The sequence below is a fragment of the Podarcis muralis genome, chromosome 10 (assembly GCF_964188315.1).
Source record: "Podarcis muralis chromosome 10, rPodMur119.hap1.1, whole genome shotgun sequence".
In the NCBI taxonomy this organism is placed as follows: Eukaryota; Metazoa; Chordata; class Lepidosauria; order Squamata; family Lacertidae; genus Podarcis; species Podarcis muralis.
The window spans coordinates 58,488,530-58,513,364 of NC_135664.1; the positions used below are offsets into that span (position 1 = coordinate 58,488,530).

A 24,835-nucleotide genomic window follows, 5' to 3' on the forward strand; every position below is an offset into this window, starting at 1 on the left:
CTCTTAATAGTTTTGATTTTAATTAATTTCTATTACATTAATTTTTAAGAAAAATATTTTTATTAAAAATTTTATTTGGTTACAAAAGTACAAATATAGTCTCTGTTTCCAGATCATAAAGTCCTTTCTGCAGATTAGTTCTATTCGATGTGAGATGTTGATGTATGCAGGATAAGGTTGCGGGGAAAGAGAGATGGGAAGGGTCTATTTAATTAAAAAGGATAAAAAAGGAAGAACAACAGACAATTTAAAGTATTATGAAAATACACGGTAACATAAAAAATATTGCATTAATGCAAAGTTACTAATATATACGGTATATCAATTTCAGTTCAGTTTCCTTCTGACACACCCTCCCTCTCAGCCTCCTGGTTCTCACCTGAGGGTCCAAACTCTCAGCTCACCCACAAAAGTCTCACAACTAAAATAGTTACTGGAAACAGCGGGCATCACCTAGTCTCTTACTCTAGACTTGCTTTTTCTGGTCAGTCCCAAGGTGGATGCTAATTCCTCAGGCTGCTCCCGGCTATGTCCCATTCAGCTGCACTCTCTACACTCAATTCCAGGTGCAGCAGATTTATTGAGTGTCCCTGGGGTTCCAGTGGATGGGAAAAGAGCCCCCCTCCACTCACAATCCTTTCTTCACCCTATTTTCTATCCTACCTCTCCAGATGCTTTACTGCTCCATGGCAGGGCTTGCTAGTTCACTTTCCATCCTTGGCATAAACTGTGTAATTAAAAACTATAATGGTTTTGGATGTTCCTTATGCCCCTCTGTTAAAGCATATAGTACAATTGATGGTGCTGTATAAAATGTATAGAAACTGACAATTACTTAATTGCAGATTTGCTTTCTGTTTATGTTAGGGGTGGCTGAGCTGTGACCCTCCAGAAGTTTTTGGATTCCCATTTCCCATCAGCCCCAGTCAATATGGCCAGTGGTTGGGAATGATAGGAGTTGTAGTCTAGCTACACATAATTCCATTTGGACCAAAGTGTACTCAGTACAAGATCCAGTATAATCTTCGTGTGTGGATGTATGTGTGCAAACGACTTGGGTGTTTCTGGCAATAATGTAAAAATAGTAAAGCTCCTTCCACAACAGCAAGAAAGCTAACATTTGGAATGTTGGTCTTTGGAGATCCATACACTTCTAGACCTGGACTTCAGGAGAGTAGATTTGTAGTAGCACCCAAGAGCATAAGTCTTAAATTGAGATCAGACATACATGGTTGGAACCTGGCCTTTCATGTACCTTACAACCTTCTGATGGGGGAGGGAGAATCACCAGTGACAGCCAGGAACTTGTGCTTGCAGAATGGCAAGCTGTATTTATTCTCTCTGTGTGTGTAAATACTACTTGTGTAACCATCTGAGGATGCTGCTATATATTAGTCCTGTGTGTTTGTGTGTAGTTTCATTAGAAAGCTGTAAATGAGCATCTACCTGTGTATAGAAGAATAAGGAGAAATCTTGGCAGCAGTAATGGATGGTTGCTCTGCCATTTCCATGGAAACAGCCACTTTGCTATGAAGGTTATTTGAAGAAATCATTTGCTGCCTTGGTTGCATAGTCCAAAACACACTATTTAAAGTGAAGAAGTATTGCACTTTGTAGTATTGTATTCTTTATAATTTTTTGATGTAAATAATTCATAAAGTAATAGCTAAATGTAGCTGAATAAGTTTGGGCAATAAGCACTCCTGCTAAACAAAGAAGCGTAATATCGACTAGACAGTCACTGCCAGAAAGTAAGGTAGAAAGCGATGTGTGTGATCTGATGAAGGAATAAAGGACTAGGTTGATACACTAGTGTTCACACGTTCAGATTCAACTGAAAATTGAGCACAATAGAAAGTTTTTTTCATCCTAATATTTGTTAAACATAACTGTTGTTGTGTCCTATGATGCTCAGAGCTCCGCTGCATGCGTGCAAATTTTAGGTAGCGTGGTGAAGGAAATTTCAAGTAGGGTTTGAGCAGGTATTGAAGGGTGGGTGGTAGGGACAATATATGAGAAGGGCACTTCATATTAGCAGAATGTAAGCACCTTGAATTAGACCTAGTAAACAGGTGGTCAGTACAACTGTCACAAAAGCAAGCGGATGTTTCCTTGTCGCCTTGTGTGTCTCAGCAGCTGAGCTTCCATGACAGAGGTTCTGAACACTTTTCAAGGGCAGCACAAGCATTAATTGAATCTGCGGAAAACAATTATCAGTATATTAATGACACCACATTACTAACAATTTTGGAAGCTCCAAATAAATATTGAACTTATTTTAGTACGTTTTCTCTTCCAGTTAACTCTTCTTTTTTGGGGGGTGAGGGGGAGATACTTTGGTACAATCAGCATTAAGTCCAAAGAGCGTCAGGTTTGTCTTTCCTGCAAACGTATTCAGTGTCCAGAAGATGGTGGTGTATTGCCTACAGCCTCCCACCTTGTTGCTGTTGTTATAGAGGAATAATGTTTGACCTTGCTTAAAGCAAATGCAGGTTTAGTGGGAAACTATCCTGTAGAATATGATTAGAAATGCCCTCCAAATATTTTAATGATTACTTTTATAACAAGGATATATTTAATTTTACTGGCTCTTCTTTGTTGCTTGAAATTCTTTTAGAAGCTGTTCTTCTCAGGACAATTAATTATACTTTTAATTAGAGCTTTAATTATGGCTTAGCTCCTTCAATGTGAAGTCTGTTATCAAATTACAGGATTTTAATCTAGATTTTCTTTGTTATGCAGTGCACATAGAAACCTTTGGGTTAGCTAGAAGTTCCTCACACATGGAATTTTGCAGCCTGAAAACAGAGCCTATTAATTATATGGTAGAAGCCAAAGCCTTCCATTTTTTATTCTTCTTCAAGTTCAACATTATTGCTGCTTCCTTTACTCTGATTAATAAATACAGTTCAAATCATGAACTCCTATTTGCTCACATTCACCCAAGCTTACTGAAATGGGATGAGGAAATCTCAGCATTTGTTTATATGTACCATATTTTTCACTCCATAAGACACACTTTTTTCCTCCTAAAAAGTAAGGGGAAATGTCTGTGCATCTTATGGAGCAAATGCATGATTCGTGGAGCCGGATTGCCCAGGAGCAAAAAGCAGATTGTGCTGCTTTTTTTTTTTTGCTTTTTTTTTAGAAAGAGGGAAGGGGGTGTTGAAACAAAGCCGCTGAGCAGCTGATTGGCAAGCGATCAGAGGGAGATAAGGGACTCTAGCGATAAAGGAGGCTGCCTGGGAGGGGGGAAGTAAAGACAGCAAACTTGCAAGGAGAGGAGACAGGAAAACAAGCAATGAGGAAAGAAATTAGAAGAAAAGGAGGAGCAAAAAAACTGCTCCAGCTAAGGAAAAGACACTAAGGCAAACGAGGGAAGGGGGTGTTGAAAGGAAGCTGCTGAGCAGCTGATCGGCAAGCGTTTGGGGAAGGAGATAAGGGACTCTAGAGATAAAGGAGGCTGCCTGAGAAGGGGGATGTAAAAGCACATGGATCCTCAGGATTTTTGCATTGGGTCACCCCAAATTCACCATCAGATCATATAGCATGTGTGTGGCCACAGCATGAACAACAAAAATCATACACCCACTGTTTCGTTCAGAATATTTTTTTTCTTGTTTTCCTCTAAAAACTAGGTGCGTCTTATGGTTAGGTGCATCTTATGGAGCAAAATACAGTATTTGAAATCTGTAGAAATTTTATATTGATAACCATTGTTAGATTGCCACGTAAGAAAGAAGGGACATGATGGAACTTCAATGCTTGTTCCAAGAATTTAAAAAGGAGATAGGGCTTTCTGAAATAAGGGGCATCATTAAATTGCTGTGGATTGGGTTTCCTCACATTTCTCTCTCCCTTAAAATAAGCTGCTGTTTAGTTTCTTCAAGCTACCTGCAAATTGCTAAATTGAAATACTGTAATACTTGGAATTGAAATGCTGCAGCTGGAGGAGGAGAGGGCAGAGGATGAAGAGAGAGCTGTGAGTGGAGGAGGGTCCTTTTCCCATCCTTTGGACCCTCTGGGAAACCCCCTGAGTTTGTTGGACCCTCCCTGAGGCTGAGAAGGAGGGTGTGCCAGGAGAAAAATGAACGAATATTGATTTATATCTACATTAGTAACTTCGTATCAATGTAACATTTTTATATGTAACTGTGCATTTTGTAATATTTTGTTTAACTTCCTGTTGTTGCTCCAGTTTTGTGTACACCACAGAGATATTTTTAATATATTAAGTGGTATAGAAATTAAATAATTGATATTATAATTGTTCTCTTCTGAATGTAATGGCTTTGTTCATCTTCTTACATCAAGACTGGACCAAAAAGGGGTTTGGCAAAGTTTAGGATCATTGGTATAGTTGCTTTACACCTCTTACACCATTTGTTTTGATAGTCTAATTGACCTCTGAGCTGGAAGTAAAGATATAACTGATTTCAGAATAACTCCAGTTTAGCATAAAGCAAATTTTATTACTATTGCATTCCAAAAATATATTTTAACACTGAAGCAAAAACTTAATTTTACTTTAATCTTTTTAATGAAAACATTTGGATTAATCAGACTCCACATTTAAAAACATAAATTACATTTGTGTATAGATAGACATTTTTCAAATGACAGTTGACCACTTGAAAAGTAAAAGAAAAGCACTTTCAGAATTCCATCATTCTACAATATAATGCTGAGGACACATATATTCTACAGCTACCATCTTTCCCCAAAAGTAAGACATCCCCCGAAAATAAGACCACCTTCCAGTTTTGCCTTGCTGTAATATAAGGCACCCCCCCGAAAATAAGACCTCCCCGATAATAAGGCCTCCCTTGAACATAGGGCCTCCCCGGAATATAAGGCCCCCGAAGGTACTGTAAGGCGTCTGACTCCTCTGGACTGTAGCAGCGGGCGCCGCTGCGCAGCTCACTAACTGGCCGCAGCACAGCTGGAGCTGTTCAGGCAGTGCGAGGTCTCTTTAAATCAGAGAGCCCGCGCCACCGCCAGGACAAGCTGCCGCCTGCTGCTCGCTCTGCCCTGACGGAGTCTGGCTGACTCACAATTAGACAATAAATGTGTACCGTATTCTTCTTCATGGAAAAATAAGGCATCCCCTGAAAATAAGGCCTAGCGCATCTTTGGGAGCAAAAATTAATATAAGACACTGTCTTATTTTCGGGGAAACAGGGTAACTACTAAAAGCTTTCAATGATGGCATTGCTGCCATGATTTGTTATCATCATTTCTATAGCAGATAGGACATCTGTCCATTTCTTTGTGTCTAGCTGAATAACCAGTGTGTGCTGAGCAACTCTTGAGTCTCTAGCTGTGTACAGCTGGGTATCTGCTTGTTTTGTTAGGGGCAAACAGAACTGCGATTGGGGAAAATATACATCCCACCAATTAGGCAAACCTTATTTGGCTATCAGCAAGCCCTGGAGGAGAAAATAGAAGGGAAAGCAAACAAATGAAAAAATGTCGACATGAAATGCTTGTGGTAAATAATGGAAGGGGTCCAATGTACCTCATCTAGTAAGCATTTCCCCCCCAAAGAACACTGTAAATAAGAAATCAGTGTTGCAAGATTGCACTATGAAAGTGTTACTTCCTATATCAAGATAAAGCCACTAAGGTAAAATTTACTTCTGGAGTACAATGAACCCCTGTAGTGTTATGTAAAGTTGGGGGGGGGTTAACATGCAGGAATGAACAGAAGCAGTATAAAAGCAGTATAAAAACTTACTCCAGTGCTCTTGAAATGTTGTAGCCATACATACACAAAGTGAAATTTATGGTACTGACAAAATGCTGAGTTATTTTCCACATCCTATTTTGAGAAGTTGCTGGGGAGAGAATTGACCCCATCTAGTCTAGGCTTTCAGTAGTTTTAGCATCTCATTCATTTCTTTAAGGATATGTCAGACTGCTGATAGGGCTTAAAAGTCAACACAAATCAGCTGGTGATAACTTCAAGACATGCTAGGATCAACCGCACTCTAGATTTTCCAATAATTTTTTTTCATACTGGAAACACTAGTGTTATCTCACAGTTACAAAATCTAACAATAAAAATGAAAGCCAAAATAAAGGAACATAGCAGAACAGACAGAAGTGTGCTTCCTGATTCCTGCTGTTGCCAGGTTGGTGTCATGGCTGATCATAGGTGATGTCCTTTGCCACTGATGACACCTTTGTTTTCTGCTTCTGTTTGGAGATTCCCTTTAGTCATTGCATGTAGCAAATGGGGGGGGGGGCTTTGCTATTCTGCTCAGTTTGACCCAACTGCTGCAGGATTGCAGGCTAGCAGGCCACATTCCTACCCTTGCTAATAAATGTCACATGGCCCCTATAGAGCTAGTAGCTGATGTGCTGCTCCCTAGCCATCTGTGGCAATGGTGCCAACAATAAGGTGTGTGGGCCTAGTTGCCAGAATTTCTGACACCTTGCTTCCTTAACTCCTGTGTATTATGTGTGGCAGCTAATTACAAAAAACTGAAGGAAATACACTATAGTTGGCTTGTACTCTGTAAAATACAAAGAAGAATTGATTCTCTGGCACCATGCAGCCCTGCATTCATCTTTTTTATGCTAGATGTGCTTATTCTGCGATACTTACAGAAATATAGATGCTCACTTTTACACCCATTGCATGTTGACTGTTTTGATGAACAACCTAGTGAACGTTCTCTCATCCCTTGCTGTCTCTCTGGAGAAAGCTGTCGTCATCAGTAACTAGGTGGTTGCTACTCTGGGCGTGTAGGAGTATTATTGGCACAGATGCTTTATCAGCTTGTTAAGTACATACCAGATTGTTGCTGTTATTTATTAATCCTCTTTTTAAAAAGTATTTTTATCCTCCCACCAGAAGATAAAGTTTGAAAAGACCATATAAGGAATCATCTAGCTGAAAGGTATTGGGGTTTTTAAGTTGCTTCAGCTGCCTGCTGTTGAGTGTTAGTCGTTGGAAAGGCAGATGATTAATAACCATTTCACTTGTGTGTAGATTTATTTCAGTGGACTGTAGATGTCTGTTGTTTGATGTGAAAGGTCATCCAAAATGGTTGGATAATGTTGCTCATGCTCTTTTGAGTAAAGTCTGTTGTGCTTAGCCTTCTTGTATTTCTTTCTGTACAGGAAATGCATCGTCGTTTTGAAAATGCACCCGATTCTGCCAAGACTAAAGCTTTGCAGACTGTTATAGAGATGAAGGTAAGAATTCTACAGTTACATGAAAGAGGAGATGCCTATTCAGAGCAAAGGGCATAATATTTCTTGTTCTTTTGTTATTCGGGTTTTTTAATTCAACCATAAGCAGCACACTGTGGTATATTAAACCACAGACATTCATTGACTACACAGGATATAGGATTTTTACAAAGAAGTTGATGAGCAGAATGTGTTGAGGACCCCTGTCCTTTCCATCTCACTTGAGAGCAAAGCTGCAACACCTTTTCATCCAGCCAGATTACGGAAAATGCTCTTTGCTCTTCCTACTACTGCTGGAATATTTTCAGGGTGTTGGGGCTTCAAGTTTCAACACATGGAAGATTCTCCCTTCTTGTCTTTCTTCACTGACTGACAGTGTTCCTGTAGGAGGGCCTGTTTTTTGTTTTGCCATATTAGGGTGCTTTCACAATTTATGAAAAAGACTAATTTGCCCATTTTTCACTGTGTCTGAAGGATTCTAAAATCTCTTCCATGGAGCGTGGACTCCGAGATTTGGAAGAAGAGATCCAGATGCTGAAGTCAAATGGAGCCCTCAGTACAGAGGAACGAGAGGAGGAAATGAAACAAATGGAGGTGTATCGTAGCCATTCCAAATTCATGAAAAACAAGGTAATGAGTGAACACTATCTGTTAGGCAATGATATACTCCTCTAAGAAACTAATTAAACCAACTAATCACAAAGCAGATGAGGCACTTGCATTCCACCCTCTCTACTGGTGTATGTAGGTAAAGGCACCCCTGACTGTTAAGTCCAGTCGCAGACGACTCTGGGGTTGTGGTGCTCATCTCGCTTTATGGCAGAGGGAGCCGGTGTACAGTTTCCGGGTCATGTGGCCAGCATGACTAAGCCGCTTCTGGCAAACCAGAGCAGCACACGGAAACGCCGTTTACCTTCCCACCTATTTATCTACTTGCACTTTGACGTGCTTTCGAACTGCTAGGTTAGCAGGAGCAGGGACCGAGCAACGGGAGCTTACCCTGTTGTGGGGATTCGAACCACCGACTTTCTGATCGGCAAGCCCCAGGCTCTGTGGTTTAGACCACAGCGCCACCTGTGTCCTACTAGTGTATATACACACACTCAAATTGTTGAAATGGAGTTCCCTCATGATAATGAAATACAGTTAACTCTTTTTCATAATTTGAGTATTGTTCTTCAAACAGTAATTTTTATTTCATAAACTGATGTAGAAGCACTATCCAGTCTGTTCTTGGCAAAATTAATCACAATTAAATGCAACACAAAAGGGGAGTAGACCTCAAAAGGCCTGATTATTATTTTTAAAGGAGATCCAGTTATTGATCTACTGCATAATAATCAAATTAAAAACATTCTGCATAGTCTTCTTTCAAATTTATGTATTTTATTTTCAGCAGTGTTTGATACTTGGCTCTTTAAGCCGGTAATTTTTTTCTCAAATTGTTCTCAATTACAAGAGTTTGTCTCATTACCAAAGAACCGGTGGTGTGTTCTAGATAATGACATGCCATCTTTGTTGTTATATGTGCAATATTTCCTGCATGCAGCTTAGGAAGAAGTGTTTTATTTTAGAGATCCTGCCTTTTTGCCAGGGTGGAGGGTTTGGCAAGTGTTGAATCTGCTGGCTGTTTTTTTGCTACGATTTTCCTCTGTGCAGACTGTGGACATTTGACAGGAAAACATTCTAATGTAAAAGTAAGAGAATAATAATGTCGTGGCAGGTAGAGCAACTGAAGGAAGAGTTAAATGCCAAAGAGGCCCAAGGAGAGGAGCTGAAAAAGAGAGTGACTTCTCTCCAGACTGAGGTCTCTGCCGTAAGATTGACTTCTCTGTGTGCAGTGCCGCTTACTTGGGCTCTGCTGGCTTTCCGGGTAGCTTACTCTGCTTACCTTGCACTCTGCGGCTGTGAAAAGCACTATAACTAACTATAAATATGCTTCTGTCTTTAGCTTACTTATGGTTGATATAAGTAACATCACAATCTATAATCTACTTCAAACACCCAATTTTCATGACTTGGGCTAAGGTGTCATGCTATATTTTTAGATTTTTTCAAAGTGCTTCAGATGCGTCTGAGATGCATGTACTGAGCTCTTGAAAATGCACAGTAAAATGTTATGACTTTGATTGTATTCCACACTATATTTTGTCAGGCTGTGTATTTTCGTAAACATTGTGTGAGATTAGGAGCAGAAATGCAGACCTTGTTTGGTCCTCATTTCCTGTCCTGCCTTGAAGTATGTGCTGCACATTTAATCTTAAAACATGTCTGGATTGCAAGTTTTTTGACTTGTTGATGTATTTGGCTTCAATTTCTAGGATGAAATGAAATAATATCTCTATGATAGACTCAACAGAGAAAATATTTTTCTACATGAAAACTGAGCTGTGATCTTACCCTGATTACAGGAGATTGTTTCTCTATTTAAATAAATCTGATTTGAAGATTGTATAAATGCATACATCTTTTTTTTAATGGGCTACCATGGTGCACCAGTGTATGAAAATATTTTGCAGTTAATGAAAAATAATGTAAGAGAACAGGGAGGGGACCCAACCCATTTTTGGCAAAAGTACACAGCTCCCAATGTCCCTCTAAATCTATGCTGTAGGGTCCCATAGGGGGCGAGGAAACTGTTGGAAATTGCTTCCCTTCATGTTTTATTCATGGAAGTCTCACAGTCATCTGAGCGACACTGTTTACTACAATCTTAGGCCCTTGTACCTAAGTTAAAAGAATACAAGCTTTGCCTGCAGGTTCATAATCTAATACAGACAATGACCTGGATTTTACTTAACACTAAGTCATAGTTTGTTCAACAAATCATAGCTTGGTTTGCAAAGTTTGGTTTGTTTGCTAATTGCTCTTGTCTCATGCCTTTGGAGCTTGGTGAGTGTCTGAGGTGGCCAAACAAACCATTGTTAAGAAGGGTACTGGGTTCACATGCCATACCAATGGTTAAAACAAACCAAGCTTCATGAGCTGACAACAAACCATGGCTTCAGAACATGGTTAGTTGGTGGTAAGCAAACCATAGTTCCACAGAACTAAATTACCATCTCTGTTTCCGTTGAGACATGACAGGCACTCACTATCTGTCCTTTCTGGAAACAAATACATGTTTGGTTCATCCCTCTAGAAAAGTCTGTTGAAACAATCTCTATTTGAAGTGTTGTTTTAAAAACGGTACAAATCTTCAGTTGTTTTTGTACTGTTTGAAAAATTATCGTTAGGTTTTTATGATGTGTCTGTCAATTGCCTTGAGACATATGTAAACATGATTAATTAATTAATAGTTAAGCTGCTGGGCAGAGTATGGATGATCAAACAAATCATAACTAAATCATAGATTCTTCATGGTTTAAAGTTATGTGCAAACCAAACCTATAATTAATATAAATAATCTTTATAAGACAAAATAGGGGAGGAAGGGAGCCTTGGCATTACTATTGGAACAAAGGATTTATAATTTGCTGAAAGCCTTGAGAGTACTCAAGAGTGATGTCAATATAGTTACTAGTTAATGTTTAAAGTACTACCTGGGAAATACATTGAAGTTCCCTCAATTTTCAAATGCATATTTTTTCCACATCTTTGCTAAAATATTTTCCTCAATCATACATAATTGCAACACAGAGAAACACAGGTATTAAGTAGTAGGAATGTAGGCCAGAAACAAAATGATATTGGCACTCTTCAACAAAGCAGAACAGCTCCTTTTTAAAATCAATGTTTTTTGCTTCTGCAATTCACTACCAAGTGCTTTAAAAAGCTTAGGCAATAACTGATTGGCTTACTATTTGGCCTATTATTTGTTCTTTCAGTTCTTGGTTCATCAGCAATTGTTGGGCCTCTGCCTGAAGTTGAATGTAGTAGTGGAATAATATGCATATTGGCTACAGTCCAGTTCTATTTTCATTTTACAACATTATTTTAAGACTGTACTTGCACAGGCGCATGCGCTCAGTGAAGTTTACTGTCCTTTCCGATTTCCTGAGCCAGCTTGGTGCCATGCCTTTGTGATAGCTGGAAATATTTCTGTAAATAGTTCTATTTACTTTGACAGATTAATGTACAGTTTGATAACCTGTATTTTTCTCTTTGGTTCCTTCTTTAGATTGGTCAGGTGAAACAGGAACTGTCACGCAAAGACACAGAGCTGTTGGCCTTACAGACAAAATTGGAAACCCTCACAAACCAATTTTCCGATAGCAAGCAACACATTGATGTTCTCAAGGAGTCCCTCACAGCTAAAGAGCAGAGAGCTGCCATCCTGCAAACAGAGGTGAAGGGCACAATCTTGAATTATTGCTGTTTGTTAACTATAAGGGGGCCTTTTGAATTCAGGGATAAAATACAGAAATGTAATGCTATGGAGCTCTTGAACATGGTATGACAACTTTGCGCTGTTTAGAGAAGTCTAAGCCTGATTTCTATGTATCAGAAATCAGAGTGTGACAGTTTTCACCTTAATTTCCACTGTAACAACTGGTGCATTAAAGAGGTAAGTTAATTCCCCTTCTTATAAGCGCATAGAAAACTTAATGTTCAAGGATATCTTCAGGCACTTAGCAAATATACTTCTTTTATTTAACAGAACTTAAGCATTGCAGAAAAGGACATATATGAGGTTAATAGCATAATAAACTTTATAAATTGCTGCCATTACAATTCTCAAATATTGATTATTGATGCTGAACTGAGAAACCCCAATTAGTTCATAATTGTCTGAATCGGCAAGGCTAAAATTGGGCAGCAAATAAAAGGTTAGCTGGACCTCCCAAAATGAAAGGGGCTCAAAGGAAGGGATATTTACTCCCAATTTTTCCTTTCTAACCTTTCACAATTATCAAAGATTTCACCATTTTGAATACTGTGGCGTCATCCACAAACTTGTGAAGTCCTGACTAGGTCATTTGTGAATACATAAGCCCACAATTTATGCACATTTAACTTGTGCACATTCAGCTTTACATGCTTAGAATTTTTTTAAATGGAAAGCAGGCAGGAATCCGGGGGGGGGGGGGGAGAGACTTTGGCAATCCCACCCACATTTGCACCCAATGTGTTTTGACTATACACAGTTTTGACTTTAGGCATGATCCCCAGAATATAACCCCAGCATAAGTTATAAGATTACTGTAAAAAAAACCCAAAATCCTGGTTCTGTTACAGCTCCTTGGAAAAACTCAGTTAGCTGCCACTCTCCCAATGTCCCCATTTCCTGTTCTTTAACTAAAATATGTCCTGTTATCAGACTTGATTAACTGAGTCCCCAGTTGACAAGGGTTTGCTAAGCAGCTTCAGAATCTATTTTCAAATCCTGGTAGAAAGTTATAGTTACAAACAGAAGAGAAAAGCTAGCATTCCAGTGGCTTTTAGTTTGATTACATTATTGTTATCTGCTCGTATTGGTGCATTTGTATATATTTGTTATGCTTACAGCCTAAATGTATGTTCTGCAGACCATACTTTCTGAAAATGGCAGTCCTGTTCTATAGATCACACCTTCTGAAATGCATATATTTAAAGGTGTGATAACTTCTTAAAATGTTGAACTATGCAACTCCTTTTCTTCAATCACAATTAACATAGTCTGGAAGGTTTTCGAGTGTAAGCATATACTGTAGAGCTGTTCTGTATGAACACGTAGTTTTATTGCTTCTATTTGGATAAATAAATATGTTAGCCAGAAGAGGGCGCCAGTGTATTGGTTATTATAATACAGTACTTCACATTAGTTCCTAATGTTTATCAGAATGAACTAACTAGTCAATGACAGATGTTTATATTAAGAGGAAGATGAAAAAGTATCGCATAATTTATATGAATATTTCAAACTTCATCAGAAAGCCTTTTATTAGTGAGTATTTTCTTAACCATGCACAATAAAATTGGTGTTAACCTCATGTGCTGTATTAACAAAATTGTTGAGTGATATGGCTTCCTCCATAACTCTTCTATTTTGCATTTGTTACAGAAGAGTTGTTAAAAGTATAAACATTAGAGTGCTTCTATAAATTTTGTTTTATACCCTGTCTCAAAATATCATAATGCTTGCTTCATGTGGGATTAATTTGACTTGCAGTACTCAGTGCATTGACCTTATAAATATTTGACTGACATAACACTCGGTAATATTACAATAGACTGTTCTACTGGATTACAATTTAGCATCCTTTTCTGGATTGCTTTGGAGAGAAGGCAGGGCAATCTTTAGGCAAAGCTTTACTGCAGGAGTGAGGAACTGACAATCCACAGACCAGTCCTGTGCAGAAAAACCTTTCAGACCCAATTGCCAACCTCTGAGCTCTCCGCGACTCTTCTCAGCCAATGGCAGGCCAGCAAAGATGTCCTCTTCTAAAACAGCTGCTTGGACCAGTAGTAGATAAAGCAGGTTAGAAGCACCTGTCTGAACCTTCCCATTTCCCAGTGCTTACAGTGCTCCATCCACCTCACCTTTCAAGTACTGTTTAAAATGTTGGTTCAAAGGCTTCTCTCCTCTTGCCTTTCCCATTTCCCCAGTGAGACCAAAATGTACGATAAAAGTAAGGACACCTGCAAAATGCAGTACAGTTATGAAACTTATGTAAATGTGCTTGTTCAGTGTGCATCCTCTGTACTGAATTTCGTTTCTCTAAATTTAGTTGTGTGCACAGTGAAAACATTACAGAATATAATGGTAAGACTGCAAATGTTTCTGCTTCTATTAGCCTAGTTTTGTTAATGAGCTGAATGTATCGCTTCAGTGTCAATAAAACTGTACCCTGAAAGTTAGAAGGAAGTTAGAGCAGAAGAAAAGAATCTAACCCAAAACACCATCTGACAGTATTAACAAATGCTCATGTTAAATCATTTAAAAGAATAATCCATGTATACATTCACTGAGCATTTTTTTTAGTTTGAAATGCAATAACATTGTAGCAGGACACTTTTTTTTTTACTAGAGTGCATGACTAACAGATAGTATTAATAAGTGATGCATACTCTTTGCCAAGAAAACCAAATGTATGTGCTGTGTGTGTGTGTGTGTGTGTGTGTGCGCGCGCGCGCAATATGCTGCTGAATGTGTTTAGTTTAATCAATCCACAAGCAAGCAAGCTCTAGATTTTGCCAAAAGTTCCAATTACTGTAAGGACTGGAGTGAATGAAAATCACAAAGTATAAAGTAGAAGGTTCCCAATTTATAACACATTACCAGTACTGGTAGTTGGTATCAAATAGGAATTGTTTCCTAGTAGCCAAAACCCAGGGTTGACAGGTCTGGAGACTCAAAAAGGCCCAAAGAGCTGCTTTTGAGAAGTTATTTATTTTTTATATGGTTTTATATGTTCAGTAATAACCTGCCATGCAGCAGCTTTCTTATTTCTTATGCTCCATAATAGAAAAGTCATCACAGAGGGCAGTCACATTTTTTTTCAAAATGAAAGAATTGAATGTCTGTTGAGCACACATACCTAGTCTATAAGCCTATTTAAATTGTTATAACAATAGCCATTCAGTGCATAGAACTGACCACAAGTCATACATGGTGGTATCCCAATCAATAATTTCATGGGGTCTGAAAATATAAAGAGGGGTCAGCTGTACCCATTGCTAAATGGTACCCCTGGGTCCTGGCACCTTGATCTTTATTTATAAAGCTGTTGTAGGAACATTAATGTTGGGAGTTAGGAGGGAGAAGCCTCACTCTTACCAGAATAACTCTCCAAATTCCAAGCTCTTTTAAAAATGATGTGCCTGTATCTTTCAGCCTTTTCTCTACAGTTATGCAGGCATGAAATATTTGTTTCCTTCGTTGAATAGTGTAACATATTTGAGGCAACTGTTCTACTCTGATGCATGTAACAAATAACTGTGGGTTTTTAGTTTTTAGTAAAAGCATGAAGCTAGGGAGATACCACTCTCTTTTTAATTGTCCACAGACATGTTGATATAAGAAATTTGCTTTGAAACTGTTCAGTTATTTTAAAGATGTACCATGGAAACCTGGTACATCTTCTCTATTTAAAGCATCTGAATCCAAGTCTTGGCAGTTGACATCTGTAATACTGGGTCTGAAATGCAAAATGACCTTGTTTATCCTAAGGGCAGGTAGGTGGAGAGGATGTTGAGGTTAGTTTCAATATGTAAAGGAATCTTTATAAATAGTTGTAGAAACTTAAAATATTTTTGTAAATAAAGCAAAATAAAAAGCAACATTTATTTTGGAATAAAATGCTTCATCCATATACAATTTTATTACTATCCCACTGAGTCCTTTTGCTTGGCTCAGCGTTGGCAAGCGTATGGCTAATTCAGTCTCTTGAAATATGGGTCTCCACCACCACCGTAATGTCTAAGTTACTTGGTCCTTTGACCTTCCCTGTACCAACCCAGTGCCAAATGAGGAAATTTGTATGCAATAGAGAACTGAATCCAACACCCAAGAGGTTTGTTATTTACCTTGACTTTACTAAGCTATTTGAGGCTCTTGCCATGTAAGAATTTATATGTATTCCACATGATTTTCATATTTTCCAGTTCTGATCCTCTGTACACCTAGTATGGGAACAGTTTTCAGAGCCTTACTAGGGACATTTTGACATGTATTGCTTGTCTTATTGACAACTCAGAGCACAGATTTATCAACAAATGTTTTTTGCCTGAAATAGTCGTTAGAGCACACAAAAAGGACAAAGTGAGACAAACAACAATCTGACTTTTCTCCTGAACTGAGCTCTCTAGTTGGCTGAACTGCAACAATGGCACATAAGCTTAGAGGTCAGAACAGACAGAACTCTGGGTTTAGTTTATTAATATTAGCTTATCTGATTTCTCAGTATTCTCACTTGAAGCACACCAGGATAGCGTTGAAGAGAGGGAGTTGGAATGCTGACTGGTGAGGAAACTGATTAATTGTGGGAGAGACAAACTAAATCAGCAAAGAGGGATGATCTCACAGCAGCTGTTGTGACCAGAGTGCTCTTTGTGGCCCTTTTTCAGGCATCCAGCCCCACAGCACCGGGGAAAGGAGCAGAAAGAGGGATATTGTCCTGGTCACACCCAGACCCATGAGGATGAAGGACTGGATTTTTAGTTCTTTATTGGCAAAGCACTCGGGTACATCAGCTCCTAAGGTGCATGGGATATGCACACCACTCACCACTAACTTGCTGTCTAGGCAAGCTCCCTCCGTGGCCCTGTGCCCTGTCTCAGACAGTGGGAGCAGCAGCAGGGCCTCACCCCTCTCTGCTTTCTTAAGCCCCCTTGTCTGATGTGGTGCATGCAAACACCTGATGGCTCCTCCTTAATGGCAACTCCAACTGCTCTCATCCTTCATACCCCTCTTTGAGCATGGAGACGCAGAGGGGCAGATGGAGGAGTTTGCAAAGGCATGACTCTCCCTGGGGCTGTTGCTGGCTTTCCAGACTCTGAGACCTCCTGCAACTGTTCCTCCACATCCTTTCCCCTTGTGTTTTGCCACCCAGTCTCCTCCTCTGCTGGCGACTGCCTTACAGGTGGCTCAGAACCCCACAAATCACTGGCCCATTTCCCTGGATCCTCTTCCTCCCCACTTGCCTCCTCTGCCCATTCCTCAGGTTCCTGCCCATCCCTGACAGATATAAACAAACAGCTCTGTCCTTCCTTGGTCAGTGGAGGATCCTGGAGGAGTTCCATCAGCCATAAATATTTTTAGGCCATGCTGCTGCTCTGTAATTAAACATAAATCAATATCATAAAAGAAAGAAGGCCAGCTTTTGGTTAAAATAACTTTCCTAGTCAAAACTAGGAAGGCTGTTTCTTTGGAATAGCTTTTTGAGTACTGAGAAAGTTACACAATGACTTTGTTGAAGTTGGCACTAATCTGCTTGCCACAGAACTTGAGTGTTGGCATTCTGTGTGAGGCATCCATAAAATGTGTTGCTATGTATAAGCAAGTGCATAAGTTCTGCCCGCAAGAACAGGGTTAACATGATGTCTCCGAGCCTTGCCAGGTCTTAACAAACTTTGCTGAAAGCACATTCTGTAGTTTCTAAGATGAGACCTCATACAAAAATAAAACCAGGAGTTTTAGCCATCCCAAATATTAAATCAAAGGGACTCACCAACTAGAAAGTAGTGGGTTATATTGCCATTGCAGATATGGGTGTTTATTCATATACTTAAATTGACTTCTTTGCTTCGAATTAGGTATAAATTAAAATGCTGGTTTAGGGGGAGAGGGGAAATAATTCCTACCAATGAAAATTATTTTTTTCCTAGGATCCAAAGTATGCTTGATATAAAGTTCTGGACATTCCCTCTGTATTGCACCAGGTGTCTCAAACCCGAGGCTCTGGTAGCAGGGCTCTGGCATCAAACTCCCTAGACACCAAGGGCAATTTGGAGATTAACTGTTGTTCAGCAGCACAGCTGTTGCAGGTGGTTAGAGGGTGTGCTACAACTTTCAGGGCCAACAGTTCCAGGAAACCACAGGAGGGCAGAGTGTTCTATCCTGCTTACAGGCATCTGGGAGGCCACTATGGGAACAAGATGCTGGATTACATAGGCCCTTGGCCTGATCCAGGAGGCTTTCCTTATGTAAGGGACAGTGTTGCAAGTTGCCCAGCTTTCTTCATATGCCTGCTTTATTTACCATGGCTCCTTACTTTGAGCAACTTGTCACTCAGTGCTGGTTTGACTGCTGCAGAATGTCCAGAAGCCAGCATGGATGTGTAGGACAGCTGACACACCTTAATTTTTTTATTATTTTTTGAGAAGATAAATGGTAGCTGTTAATCATGTTCCATTCTCCTGGACAGATGGTCCACCTTGATAGGTGAGTTTTTCAGGAAGCTGGATCAGCATCTTAATTTCTCAAGGCGTCAACCAACCTTGAGTGCCTTTGAAGTAGGTTTTTAAAAATCAGATATTACTTAGGTTTGGCCCTCAGACCAGCCTTCAGATCAGCTGGGAACAGGCTGAAGAATATGGTGGTGGAGAAATACATGTTTTTCATAGCCAGGAAAGAACCTGCTCTCCATTTGGGCAAATTGATTATTTGTAATTATGGCTGATGCATCCTAATATTTCTAACAAAGGAAGTATTATTTCTGGACCTGGTCTCATTTCTTAAGGCAAATTTATGCTTGATTAGGATCCTTAAAAAAAAAGGAGGAACAGCCCATTAAAGGAAAAACCTAGAGCATCAGCTGCAGTTAACTCATTGTCTGATTAAACAGCTTTTCTGTATTTTGAATTGACCAAGTTTCCTTTAACATCTTGAGCTTGCACAGAGGGAGCCAAAGATTCAGAATGCAGCCAGCTTACTCACCGTGACTGATGGCCTTGTAATGAATTCAGCTAATAAGCACCAAATCTGATACTGTCAAATAGGATTAACAGCCACGTTAGCTAGCTTGAACTGTTTCTGAAAGCCAAACCGATAAGGGTCAGTGGGTTTCTTTTGGAATCGTGAATGGCCTGGTGTTGTCACTCTTACTCTGCAGTGGTCTTCCAGGTTGTTCTTTTCTTTCTGGTGGCCATCTTGCCTAGTCGGAATTAGTGTTCAAACTGTTCTCATTCCTGCTACCATCCCCCCTTTGACTTTGGAACATACATAGGCTGAGAAAATGGAATATTCTGCAAATTATCAGAGCTGCTAGAGTCTTTGTGAACTCTACATTATGTCACTTCAATTCTGCTGTTTGCTTTAATCCTTGTTCTCTAAAATGTCAACACAAACTTGGTGAGAGGGCATACTGACTACTAGATAGGGATGCACAGTAGTGTTGTCTTTTTCCCTTTTTTGTGGGTGGGGTGTTGCATTTCCTTCTTGGACTTGATACAGTAATATCATTTGCCCTCACTCATTCCATGTTAGCCTTGTCTCTCCCATTCATTTTTCCCCACTGTCAAAATGCAACCTGCAAGCTTCTTGGATCAGGGACTTACATTTTGCTTAGGTTGTAAAGCACTATGTACAGTGGTGGACACACCTACGTGAATTTATGTGGGATTATGTGCTCTCATGCTTTTTTCAATGATCTCTTTTTAAAAAAAGAAAAAGAAAAAGCCTACTTGCCAGCTGCTTTGAGTGTTTAGAATTAATTTAGATTAGAGTGTTTAGGTCCATTATTAGTAATGGCATGTTCATTTATTAGAATCATTGATGGCCATACTCCCTCCCCCCCCCCCGAATCCTAATACTTCAAAGATCCCTTTCAGTATGAGTCTGACCCAGATGCTCACTCAGCTGTGGGGTTAGAACTCGTGTAATGTAGCAGTCTACAGAGATATCTATATATCTATATAGATACACACTTTGCTGAACTTGTACTGCAACTTGCCACATAGGTGATGTTTGGGGAGACAAAAGGGAGGGAACATGTATTATTTACTTATTTATCTTTAATCTCCCAGGAAAATGTACACAGATCAAGGGGGGGGGGAAGAATCACAGGAGTTGAAGATGTGAAACTCAGAACACCAGGCGGTTCAAAAGACACAGGAGTAACGGTCTTTGGAGCTGCTTCTCCCATTACTTTTTTTACACCAGGATATAGACCATAGTGCAAGATATCTGTGTTTGGATTATGTTAATGGCATATTAACATTTTTTACCTCGTTTTTTACCTTTTTAATAGCATATTCAGATTTAAATTGCCAGCAGTTGTCAGCAAAATACAGGGAAGCATAGGACTTGTCATTTTCAGATTAGCCTTTGAAAAGTGGCAGTTTAAGCATACATTTACCAGGCACAGTGTATTCAAAGCTTGCATATATGTTGGATTTGGTAGTCCATGATGAAATACAAAAAGTTAGATGAAACATATCCCTAAAGCTTTTTATTAATTATTATTATTATTTATTGTATTTCATGCCTGCCCTTCACCAGAAGGTTCCAGGGCACGTTACAGATGATAAAAACACAATTAAAACAGTAAAAACCACACCCACCTATAAACCGCAAATCAGTAATTCATACAACACGTTACAGAGAAGCCACCTAAATCAGTTTTTCAATTTATAAAGACCAGGGTAAAGAGCTGTGTCTTCAGCTACCAACTGCTTAATCAACCAGATAACAGGTCAGCTATTTTATTGGAAAGTGCAAATCTGCCTTTTCAACTGCTTTCTCGTGTACTGCTTTTTTTAATTAAAAAAAGTGGTTCAGCGCTCTTACTATTTACTTTTACAGTTCAGCATCTACTTTTTACTATAAATTTAGCATTTTTTATGCAAGATTTATGTTTGATGGGAAGTAGAGAGAAATAAACTTGTGAATTGAATCTAGTAATACAGTTCAATTCTTTGTCAGCAGAGTTTCCCCTTTTTTAAAGGCTGTCTTGCTTGAAGGTAATTGGAAGTCTTGTTTCTTTTGACTGATTTCAGGTGGATGCTCTCCGGTTACGTCTAGAAGAGAAAGAGACCATGTTGAATAAAAAGACTAAGCAAATTCAGGAGATGGCTGAAGAGAAAGGAACTCAAGCTGGAGAGATTCATGATCTCAAAGATATGCTGGATGTGAAAGAACGCAAGGTTAATGTTCTTCAGAAAAAGGTAGGCCAGCCAGGTATACAAAGTTCTGCGCTCCAACTCTTTTTGTCCGAAAGTGGTAATACCGATAACTACAAAAGTCGCATTTAGTGAGGATTGTGGTTCAGCGTTCTGTTGCAGTGGGAGGATTGGTAATGATAAACCCGAACAGAGTTTTATAATTAGCAGAAAAGCTAGACTGTGTTGCTCAAAAGATCTTTCACCGTGTTTCTAATGCTACATTAGTCTTTGCAATGACTGGAATGTTAAATCTCATATGTACTCTCTTGTATAGCGAGTGGTGGAGTCTGCATAAGTTCCTGGAATGGCTGTGTGATTGATACGAACAAATAATATGATAGTCAGGGAAGTGACCGTTGGTGATTAAGCCTGTACGTCATACGCTTGTGCAATCACACACCTGGGTTCTGTAGCTATGCAGAACAATATCTGGCTATATTCTAGATCTTTAGCTATGGAAGTGTTGGCCCATAACTCCTATTCTTGAGCCTCCCCTTCAATCTGGATGTGCCTGAAGGGGCAGGGTGAATACTTTCCTGCTCAGATCTGTCATAACCACCATGACTGGAGCAAATTTGAGAAGGTTGGTTTCTTTTTCCTCCTGGAAAAACGAGTCCTCATTATTAAGAATGCCTTTAGTTTACTCTCATTTCAAAATAGATTGGCTTTACCTAACATTTTTCTTTTTTGATAACTTAAGTTTCACACACCACAAATGATGACAATCAGTGCCGCCATCTGGGCGAGGAGCACAAGTAGACTCATTCATGTGTGGCCAGAAGTTTGCATAACAGTAATATGACCCTTCCCAACTTGAGGCCTTCCTTCCGTTTTAGACTGGAACTCCCAGCAGCTCAGTATGGCAGCCTTTTGTGTGTGACTCAGAACTTTAGGTGTGCACCTTGAAGGGGTGGCAGTGGTCTTTTCTGAGCCCTTGTAGAGAAGCACCTCTAATATTTAGAGTGGTGCAAAGCTGCTTGTAGGATGCATTCCCACAGTTGCTCGTGAATTTCTATGTCCATAGGCTGCTATTGACATAGGGTGCCATGCTTGTAAGGAACATCAATGGAAGCATTGGGCCAGATCAAATTGCATGCTGCCTCATAGAAGATGCTCTGTAGGAATGTATGATTTGGAGTGTCCCAAGGCTTTTTGTGGAGTGAGCATCTTTAGCTCAATACAGGCAGAACTTTGGAGAAGTCACCCGTCTATCTTTATTCAATTTAATTACAAGACAGTTACAAAATGGCAACATTAAAAATGCTTAAACCCATCAATTTTCCATATTAATCCACACACAACATTCTTGCAGTAAAAGCAATTTTAAAGAAGTTTTTATTGCAATTTTTGAACAATAAAATTAAAGTAATAGGTGAATGGCATCTACGCCTGGTGACATGTCAGTTTTTAATCTGTCTATAAGACCTGGAAGATTACTTTATATATATATATAGAGAGAGAGAGAGAGAGAGAGAGAGAGAGAGATTCCATGCAGTTTGCACTAGTCAAAGTTAAAATGATCATTCTCTTCGCAGAAAAGAGCTCGGAATGGTCTTTAATATTCGTAATTCAGTGGACAGTGTAATATATGTGCTTTTAAAGGTTCAGTGCTTGTTATACTAGGATTGATGTCTCCCCCCTCACCCACCCTCTCTCCCAGCACACATAAACACTTATGTGTTTTTCAGCTTAATTTCCTGTATAAGATAAATTAAATGGGACAATAGTAGCTGGCTGGACATTCCTTGCATGAAATTAGCATAAAAGCCATCCTCTCAAGGGTTCCCCTGGGGTTTCATGTTACAGTGTATTTCTTGACTTTGTAACAAGTTACTGACTTGGAAAATGTAATTGAATGTTTGAATTAAAGCCTCTTTGAGAACCTGTGTTAAAGTTGTACAGCTTCCTGCTTGACTGACTTGCTGCTGCAGATGCCAGGATCAGTCCCTTTCTATCTGGCTCCAAAGACACTTCAAATTAATTTTTATTCTCCCTTGGCAATATCTGTAATGTAGGCCATCTGATTAAAGATGTACAGCCTAAAGTAAATCTTGTTGAATTCACTGTAACTTAGTAACATGTGCATGTAGCTACAAATTAGCTACAAGATGGTTAACTATTAACCTATTTTAATTAATAAATAAAATACTGCAGTATTTTATCAGGCTTAACTGCCACACTTACATAACACACTGTGTTTACTGAAATACTGTTCATGGTGCTCTTGAAGCTGCAAGGATGATACTTGATGAGTTTGCAGTTGGTGTGTGTGCTGCAACCAGAGCAGATATTCATATAAACTCTTGAACGCTTGATGCAGAGATGTGGAAGAATGGAAATGATTCGTAGTATAGATTAGAAGGGTAAATGCAATTTTATTAGCATATTTCCTTACGATACTGTATGTACAGATTTCTGCTAGGGATGCCTACTTCCGAATTTTCCCGATCAATTTTCCAATTCGGCATATTGACTGGGCACTTCTAGCAAGGAATAGAATGCTGTGCAATCTTTCTAAAAACATGTTGCCCAACTGTTTCGTGTTAATCTGATTCTTTAATTGATCTTGCTTTATTTAAGATTGAGAATCTTCAGGAACAGTTAAGAGACAAGGAGAAACAGATGAGCAGTTTGAAAGAAAGGGTAAAATCCCTGCAGGCTGATACCACCAACACCGATACTGCCTTGACCACACTGGAGGAAGCACTTGCGGAGAAGGTGAATATGAAAGACAACCTTGCCTAAACCCTGCCCCCCCCCAAGCCACAACAATGTATTCTCCTTGTGAAGAGTTTGTCCTATCTCAGGCAGGAAGATCCCACTTTCATTGGATGCTATCAGTTTAGCTTAATCAGGCGCTGCAGTTTAAAACACTTCCGATTGCATTTGGTATGTGTATTAATCAGGCACATGCTGACTTAAAATCTTCTGAAAACTGTTCAGCTCTGAGCTTGGATATACGGCTTGAGAAATACAGTGGTACCTCAGGTTAAGTACTTAATTGGTTCCAGAGGTCCGTACTTAACCTGAAACTGTTCTTAACCTGAAGCACCACTTTAGCTAATGGGGCCTCCTGCTGCTGCCGCGCCACTGGAGCACAATTTCTGTTCTTATCCTGAAACAAAGTTCTTAACCTGAAGCACTATTTATGGGTTAGCAGAGTGTGTAACCTGAAGCGTATGTAACCTGAAGCGTATGTAACCCGAGATACCACTGTATATGAATTAGATAAGGAAGCTGGAAATGACTTCTAACCTGTGACGCTATGATAGTTGTGCAGCTCATCTGAGAGATGCTGTTTCTGTGTCATTTTTGAGATTCCTAATAATAATAATAATTTATTTGTATCCCGCCCTCCCCAGCTGAGGCCAGGCTCAGAGTAGCTAACATCATAAAAAGAACACAATATGCATAAAAACAGACATCAGTTAATTAAAATACATCTTAAAATTAATTCAGACAAGTTAAAATCTGGGCAGGTGGCAATTATCAGGTTGGAATTGAGAGTGGTTAGTTTTTGGCTGTAGTTCAGAACTAAACTGTAAGCTTGGTCCAGTGCTGCATTTGTTTATTGTAAATAATACAGCATGACGGCTTTATATTTTTAATCACCGTATGGCAACATTTACCTCATAGTCACTTAGAGTGCTGGGTGGTGAAGTGAATTTTGCTGTGTGTTGAGTAACTTGTGTTTGCGAGCATCTCCTGGGCATAGTAAAATTATCCTTGCCACCTAGGAGGACACCACAGATCACAGGATTTCGGCATTGGTAGTCACCCCAAAATGAATTTACAAGTTTGCTTCTGAATTTAATCAGAGATTCTGTGTTTCAAAATGTCTCGCCTCTAATGTCTTTCCATATTTGTAGATTGCATTTTTTATTCTGGTCTATTTTATTTCTGATTAACAGCCCATATAGATTAGTGCAGCCGATGGGGTCCCTTCAGATGTTGCTGGTCTGTAGCTCTCATCATCCCTGACTATTAGCTACCCTGTCTGGGGCTGATGACGGCTGGAGTCCAACAATATCTGGAGGATACTGTGTTGGCTACCCTGGCTCTAGTGTCATCCTGGTGCAGCAATTGCACAAACTGCTTTATTTGGTGCTCT

General features: G+C 39.4%; 1 protein-coding gene across 18 annotated transcripts in view; it reads left to right on the forward strand.

Moving 5' to 3' along the window:
* ERC1 (ELKS/RAB6-interacting/CAST family member 1) overlaps positions 1-24,835 on the forward strand; it is a 153,079-nt gene that overhangs the window by 21,644 nt on the left and 106,600 nt on the right. For 13 of the 18 annotated variants that reach the window (XM_077935148.1, XM_077935155.1, XM_077935160.1 and 10 more), the window contains 6 exons: positions 7,129-7,203; positions 7,675-7,830; positions 8,924-9,007; positions 11,321-11,488; positions 20,560-20,727; positions 23,305-23,442. In XM_077935148.1, coding sequence (XP_077791274.1) covers positions 7,129-7,203; positions 7,675-7,830; positions 8,924-9,007; positions 11,321-11,488; positions 20,560-20,727; positions 23,305-23,442 — 789 coding nt within the window. The remainder of the gene's footprint in view (positions 1-7,128; positions 7,204-7,674; positions 7,831-8,923; positions 9,008-11,320; positions 11,489-20,559; positions 20,728-23,304; positions 23,443-24,835) is intronic. The other 5 variants (XM_077935161.1, XM_028746642.2, XM_077935153.1 and 2 more) reach the window with 1 other exon arrangement.